This window comes from Crinia signifera, chromosome 8 (genome assembly GCF_055691185.1).
Source record: "Crinia signifera chromosome 8, ASM5569118v1, whole genome shotgun sequence".
Taxonomy (NCBI): Eukaryota; Metazoa; Chordata; class Amphibia; order Anura; family Myobatrachidae; genus Crinia; species Crinia signifera.
The window spans coordinates 2649650-2658910 of NC_139224.1; the positions used below are offsets into that span (position 1 = coordinate 2649650).

A 9261-nucleotide genomic window follows, 5' to 3' on the forward strand; every position below is an offset into this window, starting at 1 on the left:
AGCAGCAGTGCTGCCCCGTAGGTTCTGCGTCCTGAGCGGTGGCACCACATCCTCAGTTACGGCCGGATGTGAGGTTCTGCGTCCAGCAAGCGCAGGAATCTGCTATTTATACACAGACTTTCCATGTAAACACAGTTCTCATCCAAATCAGTGCCAGCCCCATACCCCCAAGCTCTGGTCCTATATGCCTACACGCGGGTGCCACAATCACCCATGACCATATGCAGAAAGAGGAATCCCCTAGTGGAGCTTCCACTCCGCCACATCCCCAGATTGCCATAGATGTAAGCAGCAGCCACCAGCTGGAGGAATCAGCGCTGTGCAATAACCCTGAATGCTGCAGTTCTATCATTGGAAGCGTGCAACTCCATACTTAGTCACTGATGGGTGGGTGGGCGTGTACCCACCCCCCTCCCTCCCCTGGAACCTCCCTACCCCTCCCCCTGCCTCTGTCAGCAGTGTCATGTTGCAGAGTCCTTGAGCTTCAGTCAATGTGAACGCTGCTATCTTGGAGGACTGATCACTGCTTGGACTGTACCAGAGCCCAGGACTCCTAACTGTCACTGCTAGGGGGGAGGATTGCAAAGGACTGGCTACAATATTGCGAACAATTACTCTGTAAGCACAGATCTCCCTGCTCATCCCGGCACCATGTCCACGGTACAAGTGATTTATCATCAGAAGATCCACAATTACCTCCTAAACACTGTGTTCCCCAAAGATGAGCTTCCAGCTGGTGAGTAGTCCCCCATTCATAGCATTGCATGGATGTAGCAAGTGTTTATCTATATATATATATATATATATATATATATATATATATATAGACGTCACTCCTCGATGTGACAGCAGCTGAGTTTTGCAGCACATGATCTATGCATGATATAAATATTTAGGCATTGGACTGTGACTCATGCACTGAGTGGGCAATTGTCAGGAGGGGGGCAGCTCATGACAGCCCCGAGCCCAGTATTGTAATGGGGTAGCATGTGACCCTCTATGAGATGTGTACAGAATGGAGCAGGGGTGGGGGATGGTAAGGTAACCACTGGGAAAGCCTTTCTCTGCATTAGGGAAACACGCCATCTGTGTGATATGATATTAAAGCACAGAGCACTGGCACCTTCCCTCTAATGCCCACCCCGGCTGTGGCACAGCACAGAGCTGTCAAAATGGCATGGGTCACCTGGTCTGACTATGGCATTGAAGCATCCAGATCCCCATTGTAAAGGGCAATGAAATATCATTAATAACTGTTAGCACACAAGGATAAGATGGGTCCTGTGCCGGTGGCTGGGATTCTGGGCACCGGAGCTTACAGTCCAAGCCAAAATGATGACATCTCTGTGTACACTGTTGACACATTTAAATCAAACTGTACAAGATAGATAACTGAACCCGGGGACACTGACCCCTGCTTTATAAATAACATGGGGGCAGACCTGCAACACAAAATCTATTTTTAGCATGCTGCGGTGCTTTGCAATCCTATATTAACCCCTGGATGTACTGAGCCTCACCCAGTAAGGTTAGATGCTAATAATAACAGTTGCATTTTAAATCCTTAATATTGCAATATTTTTATTTTGCAAAACCAACCCTGTGCTTGTTCAACGTTAACCATCTCCATACATGCATAAACATGGCAGGTGATCGGATTGAGGGGTTACACAACATACAACATTACATAACATTGATCTTGCAGGGCTCATTATAATGTTGCATAGGATGAGCAATCCTATATGGCTTTAGGTTGTATTTCTGCCCCCCTCTGCTGTGGCTTCTTGTCTGTTTGCAATATTGCTTGAATGCTGGTGAGATTGTGGCTTTAATTTAATACATATACTTAAATTGGCTTGTAGGGTGCATGATGAGAGTGTCAGCAGCGTCAGATTTTGCAGTGTGTAGTTGTGACCAAAATGAGGTTGTTGAATGAATCAGTATTATAAGTGCGTAGCTGTGCTGCTGGTATTACAGGGTACTCTGTATCATGAGTCAATAAATGAACGTCATAAGAGGTTAATAGAAATTCTATGAGTGCTGGCAAAAAAAATGTCAACATTGGGCTCAGCGCCGCCACCTAGCGGCTGCTCCTCGCATAGCCCCTGTACAAGCTGGGAGCCACAGACAGCTCATACACATTACACACGGGCCAGTCTGCTGCTGCTGTGTGATTTACAAACTGTCTCCCTCTTATTTTATTGGTGTAGGTCCAAAGTTGGTTTCCATAACTGTAGTCGTGGATTCTTTCTAAAATTAGACCCACAATGGAATGAGGAGTTCTGTGGGGAAATTCGCCATTGACCTAAATAGGATTTGTAATGTACAGACAACTGGTCTGGCGCATGAGCGGGTGCTTCAGTGATGGCATGGTGCATGTGGGCATTGGCTCATGTGCGGTGGTTGGCACAGCAGTCATTAATTATCGGCACGCATAACGAGGCTCTGTCATAGGGGGGGGTAGAAAAGTTTTGTCCTGTATTATGTGGATAAAGTTACCGCATTGTAGAATGGGGATAGTTATTAAAGCAGGAGAGTGATAAAATTGTGAGAGATAAGTACTAGCCAATCAGCTGCTGCCTTCGGCTATTGAAAAATATCGGTTAGCCTCAGACCGGTCGTTGTCCCCCAATAGCCTCAGACCGGTCGTTGTCCCCCAATAGCCTCAGACCGGTCGTTGTCCCCCAATAGCCTCCGACCGGTCGTTGTCCCCCAATAGCCTCCGACCGGTCGTTGTCCCCCAATAGCCTCCGACCGGTCGCTGTCCCCCAATAGCCTCCGACCGGTCGCTGTCCCCCAATAGCCTCCGACCGGTCGCTGTCCCCCAATAGCCTCAGACCGGTCATTGTCCCCCAATAGCCTCAGACCGGTCGTTGTCCCCCAATAGCCTCCGACCGGTCGTTGTCCCCCAATAGCCTCCGACCGGTCGTTGTCCCCCAATAGCCTCAGACCGGTCGCTGTCCCCCAATAGCCTCCGACCGGTCGCTGTCCCCCAATAGCCTCAGACCGGTCGCTGTCCCCCAATAGCCTCAGACCGGTCATTGTTGGTATTCCACCTTCCTCAGTTTCTTATTTTTTACTTATTTTTTTATGAAAAGAGGTGATGTTGCTCATAGCAACCAGATTGTCTCCTTTTCTAGGATGCAAGAGAAATGAGACAGAATCAGGTTGCTATGGGCAACATCAAATCTCATTGTTTTAGAAATGGAGGCCAGTGCAGGCATGGTACAGTGAGAGACCACCCAGTCCCCCTGCTGCTGCTGCTGGTCCTCCTGTGTGTGGGGTGAGGGATTCACCTCATGTGCTCCCACATTTGGCGCCATAAACCAAAGAAAAACCTGGTCCCCCTCCTCACCCCCACCCTGCAGGAATGTGCAGGAGGGGGGAGGCCAGTAACCCCGTGTGCCGGCCGGCAGCCCCTCACAGGCAGCCCAGTAACCCCGTGTGCCGGCAGCCCCTCACAGGCAGCCCAGTAACCCCCGTGTGCCGGCCGGCAGCCCCTCACAGGCAGCCCAGTAACCCCTCACAGGCAGCTGAATGATTGTGCTGGAGAATATTTCCCGCTGCCCGCACCCACGTGGTGCGCCCACTATTGTCATTGTGTAACTAACCTGCTGCCGGCTGTGGGCGGGGATAATACAGTGTGAGCGCCCTATAGAGGAGGCGGGGAAGGGGCTCCCGGGAAGGGCTGTGATTGGCCGGCGGCCGGGCCCGGGAGCTGTGGGCGGAGTCTACTTTCCAAACGTTCAGCAGCAGCAGCCGCACGTGGAGGCAGCAGCTCGTTGTTCTGTAACCGGCTCGTCCCGATCCCCGCACCATGCTGCTGGCTGAGCAGGGACACTTTGCGGAGCACCGCATGGCGCTGACACGGTACTACCGGGGCCCTGACAGCCCCAGCACCGCCGCCGCCTCCTCATTCCCCATGGCTGATGGGCAGGGGGTCCTCACTGAAGGTAACTCAATGGGGGCTCGCTGCACGGGCACCTGGCTACATGGGGTCACTGCACGGGTATCAGTGGGGGTCACTGCATGGGCACCTGGCTACATGGGGTCACTGCATGGGTATCAGTGGGGGTCACTGCATGGGCACCTGGCTACATGGGTATCAGTGGGGGTCACTGCATGGGTATCAATGGGACCTCACCCTGCTGCACGTGTCCACTGGAGGATGGAGCATTTATTATATTATATGGACATTTATAGTGTGTGTGTATGTATGTATGTGTATATATATATATGTGTGTGTGTGTGTGTGTGTGTGCCCCTACCCAGCATCTGTAGAGCTATTGAGCAGGTCACTTGATATAAGGCTCTGGCTGTACATTGCTCTTCTCCATGTGATCCAGCAGCAGCAATGGACCGGTGTGACGTGACCTTGATCTGAGGCTACGTATTGCACTGGGCATTGCCTTTGATGCTTCCAGCATCTGGGCTGTGTTATTATGGGAGACGGTGTGTGTGCGCCCGCCTCCTCTGCTCTCAGTATAGCATTAGGTGCAGGTGTAAACGTGCCATGTATAACAGCATCACAGATGTGAATGGGACAGATGGATCCCTCTGGATGTGCTACCTGCAGACATTGATCAGCCCAGGGTGGGGGCACTTTGCAGATGAGCTGTGCGTGGTGGTGCAGCAGCAGCACGGAGTGTGGGGTGGTCTCCTGAGGAGGAGGGGTTTCCTCGGGATACCCGCAGAGCCCTTTGCCTGGGGAAGGGGGTTTGCCTTATCTGCAGGGAGTCTTCCAGATCCTGGAGATGCTGCTGGGAGCAATCTGCATCCAGTGCACAATGCACGCACCAGATCACTGCATTGTGACTCAGGCTGCCCAGGTCTCTCACATGCACGGTGATGAGTAAGAGGCTCCTGCTGTAGCATCATCGCATAAAACATGATATGGGGGGAAGGAGGGGGGGGCGCGTTCACCTTGCTCTTCCGGATGAGCTGGTCTAGTGTGATGGATCTTATTACTGTACCATTTATGACTAGAATTGCTGATATTATTGTCGCATTGTTTGTGTTAGACCGAAATATAAAACATTGGCGTAATTATTCACAAAACATTCTTTTTTTTTTTCAGTAAAAGAACCATTTGAAAACTGCTACCAAGTGGGCCCTGTGATTGGAACTGGGGGTTTTGGCACTGTCTATTCTGGAGTGAGACTTTCAGACAAACTACCTGTAAGTTTTGGTATTTTATTGCATATCTATTCATATATATACTTTTATATAAAAGAAGAAAAATTCTATATTGCCTTGTTATTTTGTTGATTATTGTATATTATCTCTGGCTTCATACTTAAAAGTGATGTTCTTCATTACAGGTTGCAATCAAGCATGTATCCAGGGACCGTATCGGAGAGATGAAGCACATGGTAAGCACTGTTTCCGTTAAGCTTACGATACCACCATCTACGTTTGTGACACACAGGTAATGGTAATTTTCTGATCGTTCTGACCTTTTTGCGTTTTTTTTTTTTATTACAGAATGGGACACTGGTCCCCTTAGAAATCTATCTGCTGAAGAAGGTATCCACAGGCTGCCGCGGGGTGATCCGGCTCTTGGACTGGTACGAGCGTCCCGATGGCTTTATAATTATCATGGAGCGGCCGGAGCCTGTGCAAGATCTGTTTGACTTCATCACGGAGCGGGGAGCCCTGAGCGAAGACATAGCTGCCAATTTCTTCCGCCAAGTTGTAGAAGCCGTGCGGCACTGCCACGCATGTGACGTTGTGCACCGAGATATCAAAGATGAGAATATTCTGGTGGATCTGAGGACAGCTGAGCTGAAGCTCATAGATTTTGGCTCTGGTGCCTTACTACGGGATGCCGTTTACACAGACTTCGATGGTTAGTTCAAATTTCATTTCACCTTCTATATAATTCAGCATTCATGACCTTCTGTGTAGACTTCCTTGTCCACGTCTGGTTTGCCTAGCTGTATTGCACAAAGGTCTACTTCAGTATCTTATATTTTCTTAATGTTCTTTATGCAGGTACACGCGTGTATAGCCCCCCAGAATGGGTCAGGTTTCACAAGTACCATGGACGTTCTGCCACGGTGTGGTCCCTTGGCATCTTGCTGTATGATATGGTTTGCGGAGATATCCCCTTCGAACATGATGATGAGATTTTAAAGGGAAAGATCCAGTACCGCTGCAGAGTGTCTAGAGGTAAGCTGGTCCTGAAACCTAGTCCTCCATAGCCTTCCCGGCCACTGACGCCTGGAAATATCATTCGCACATGTAAAACCGAGCGGGTGTCTACCTCTGCAGTGACTATTTGTATTTGGTGTTGACCTAGTCCCTCAGGAAGCTCCAAGCAGAATTGCTTGGTAGAAGCTAGGGTTTTGAAAACTGTTATGCATACAATATCCTAAGCTTGTCATGTCCTTCTTGTCTTTGTAGAATGTCAGCATTTGATTGAGTGGTGTCTCTCGAAGAGATCCTCAGACCGGCCAACCCTAGAGCAGATTCTGTCTCATCCCTGGATGTCCCAGGAAAATCTTCTAGACCAAAAGGACAATAACAAAGTATCAAGAAAGGTGGACCAAGAATCATCTAGCACAAGCCAGGAGACCCTCTAATCCCAATATAAACGCTCCGTGAGTGAGATGGGAAGTTAATGACGCAGTCCCGGGGTGGACGGGCTGGCGTGGGCCTGAGCGTCCAGTTTGTAAACTTGGATTCCTAGTGATACAGAAGGAGCTGTCCCACCAGAGCGACATACCTCTTGGGGATCTTAAGAATGGACTTCTTTGAATATGAACGTGTGGTGACCTTAGACTGTGGGGACCCTCTGCTTTCCCGAGAGACTTGATGGGGAAGATGCAAGCGAGTGGGGAGGGCGGGTAGCCCAGATGCCATGCAGGGTTATACTAGCAAGCATATACCACATTGTGCTTAAGTAGTTCTCCTCCGTATTCAGGTTCTTCGGCTGCAGTTTACAGTATACTTGTCATCTGTAAAAGTGCTTATTTTGGGTGTGCATCCACTTAGAACCTCCTATATTGGAAGCTATTCTATATGTGACACTAATATAGTATAAAGAACTTATCCTATAACTAAGAAATGTGTTCTCTGAGGATCCAGTACTCAATGATCAATATTCCATTGTTCTTTTAGCTATAATAGTGGATACGATTTGTTGCCATTAAAAGGACGTCACCCAGCCCGTTAATACGTTAGCTATTTCCAGTAAAGTGGATGCATATCAGAATGCCAGCTTTTATTTAGGCTGTAGATTCTAGTGTTATCATAAGATACTGCTGGAGGTGGATGCTGCTTTGGCTGTATGTAGGCCAAATGCCCTGAAATTTTTTGATTTTATTTAATTTCATCCCAAATTCACAGTGGCCCAAATAGGGGCTGCTTCTATTGACAGTTGGCCAAAAACTGTCTTAGTTCTTTTGCGAGGTCAGACTGAGCACTGTGTCCCAAAACAGTCGGTCAACCTAGGTTTTTTTTTTATTTTTCACTATTTTATTTGTCAATGTTTTGAGCAACTAACCCTCCTTGCTGCTAATAGGGGACCCTACACCATTACACAGCAGTGAAAGGGTTAAAGGTTTCCTCAGGGAGACTGCTGTGATACTGGTATTACCGGCTGAACATGTGTTCCACAGGAATGCATTCCCAAAGCCAGGACACTTTTGGTCATTTTGCATATCAATGGCTGATTAGCTGGTTTACAATGGGAAAATATCATCATTGCAATCTTGTTTTTTATTTTATTTATTTTTTTAAAACTCTTATTTTTATCCAACAGTTTCAAACAACGTGTGTAACTGTCTTCACGGCCTTAAACGTTCAAACACATCTGTGTCAATGAACATTTTTACACATTGTATGTGGGGGGGGGGTTATTTTTTTTTATTTTTTTTTTGCTTTGTCCCATCCTTCCCCCTCCCTTGCCTATCCTTCTATTGCTAGTGCAAGGTTTAAAAATGCCCTGCATTTTAGTACAGCTCAAATATAGCTGTTGCTGCTCTTTAGCCAATCAAAATAACCAGAAATATGCTTGAATACATCCGCCCGCCTTCATAGAGACCACGTGGTACATTTACTAAAATCTACCCCTGTGTCTCCAAAGCATTTTAGGGTTTATTATTCTACGTGGACACTGCGTCTTCTGCATTGTGACGTCGCACCCAAATCTCTTGATATGGACAATGTGAAGAATCCACCTTCCTAACACCTGATTGAAACCCATTGTTAAAGAGGGTGGTATCAAATAGGATTAATTCTAATGCACCGTTTCTTTGTGCAAAGAACCCCCTATGGGGGTATAGAGAATGATTTAATGGCGTTGGTTTTCTATTTATACTTTGGTTTCAGGGGGAGGGGGGAATAAAACAGTTTACAATCAATGGTCTGACCTCCAAATACTTACTCCTGATTTGCAGAGTACGGCTATGATGCTGTGTACAGACACATGGGGGTGTGGGAGATTGTTGTTGGGGTTTTTATTATTTTTCAAGTTGATTTTGACCCATGGTTGAAGGTCTTGCATCCTTACACCAAGCCCAGTAACTTAATAATCATTCCCACACTGAACAAAAAAATAAAAATGAAATTAGTCTTTTATGGCACCAGTTGAGTTGAGAGGTTTATATTGGGTACATGCTGTACCTCAGTGTTCACTGGTTATGTCCTAATTTATTTAATTTAATCTATGTATCTCATGCCTCATTGTGTCTTTCTCTTGTGAGGCTGATTTATTTATAAAGAGACTTCTTTGTTTTTTTGAATATGAACTGTATTTATAAATCTTTGTTACATCCTGGACACCAGATTTATTTTTATTCTTTTTCGGTCAGTTTTATTTAAGTGTTTATTGTATCTATTTCTTTTTAATAAAAATTTTTTACGTGAACTTGTGTCTGTTTTGCACCAATGTTTTGTCGGTAGTTAAATGTGTTGATATTCACAATATATTGCGAATGACTGCAAATCTGAATGTAAACTCCACGTGTTTTTAGTATTATGTTCACCAACAGCCACTTGGGAGTCAGATTATACTTTCCTCTGAAAAACCCGGGTCCAACCTGGATTACCGAACATAATATCAAGCCTTGTCTACTATTATAAAGCGCAACAGAATCTGCGCCATATAAGAAACTGTAAATAAATAAATATCCAGCTGCTTCATACCACATTCATGATGAGCACACAAGAAATGGACATGACCAATGGTTGCAAGTGTGACCGCATTTCATAAAAGCACTACTAGCTTTACAACAAGTGTTACATATAAAGGAACAG

At 46.6% G+C, this 9261-nt stretch overlaps 1 protein-coding gene across 2 annotated transcripts; it reads left to right on the forward strand.

Moving 5' to 3' along the window:
* The first annotated feature begins 464 nt into the window (after nucleotides 1-464).
* LOC146025619 (serine/threonine-protein kinase pim-1-like) lies at nucleotides 465-8853 on the forward strand. Of its 2 annotated transcripts, none has more exons than XM_083155565.1 (6): nucleotides 465-736; nucleotides 5078-5178; nucleotides 5322-5372; nucleotides 5485-5848; nucleotides 5995-6171; nucleotides 6406-8852. In XM_083155565.1, exons 1-6 carry the CDS (start codon nucleotides 652-654, stop codon nucleotides 6582-6584), a joined length of 957 nt encoding a protein of 318 aa, XP_083011691.1. In that variant the 5' UTR covers nucleotides 465-651; the 3' UTR covers nucleotides 6585-8852. The 2 variants fall into 2 exon arrangements, with proteins under 2 accessions (XP_083011691.1, XP_083011690.1); XM_083155564.1 differs by lacking the exon at nucleotides 465-736 and adding an exon at nucleotides 3667-3953 and having other exon boundaries at nucleotides 6406-8853.
* Nucleotides 8854-9261: the final 408 nt, after the last annotated feature.

Excerpts from the sequence above, each read along its gene's own strand:
- LOC146025619 (XM_083155564.1), top strand. The coding sequence starts at position 3,818 with ATGCTGCTGGCTGAGCAGGGACACTTTGCGGAGCACCGCATGGCGCTG. Across the intron at positions 3,954-5,077 it reads GCAGGGGGTCCTCACTGAAG|TAAAAGAACCATTTGAAAAC; the intron begins GTAACTCAATGG and ends TTTTTTTTTCAG. Across the intron at positions 6,172-6,405 it reads CCGCTGCAGAGTGTCTAGAG|AATGTCAGCATTTGATTGAG; the intron begins GTAAGCTGGTCC and ends TTGTCTTTGTAG.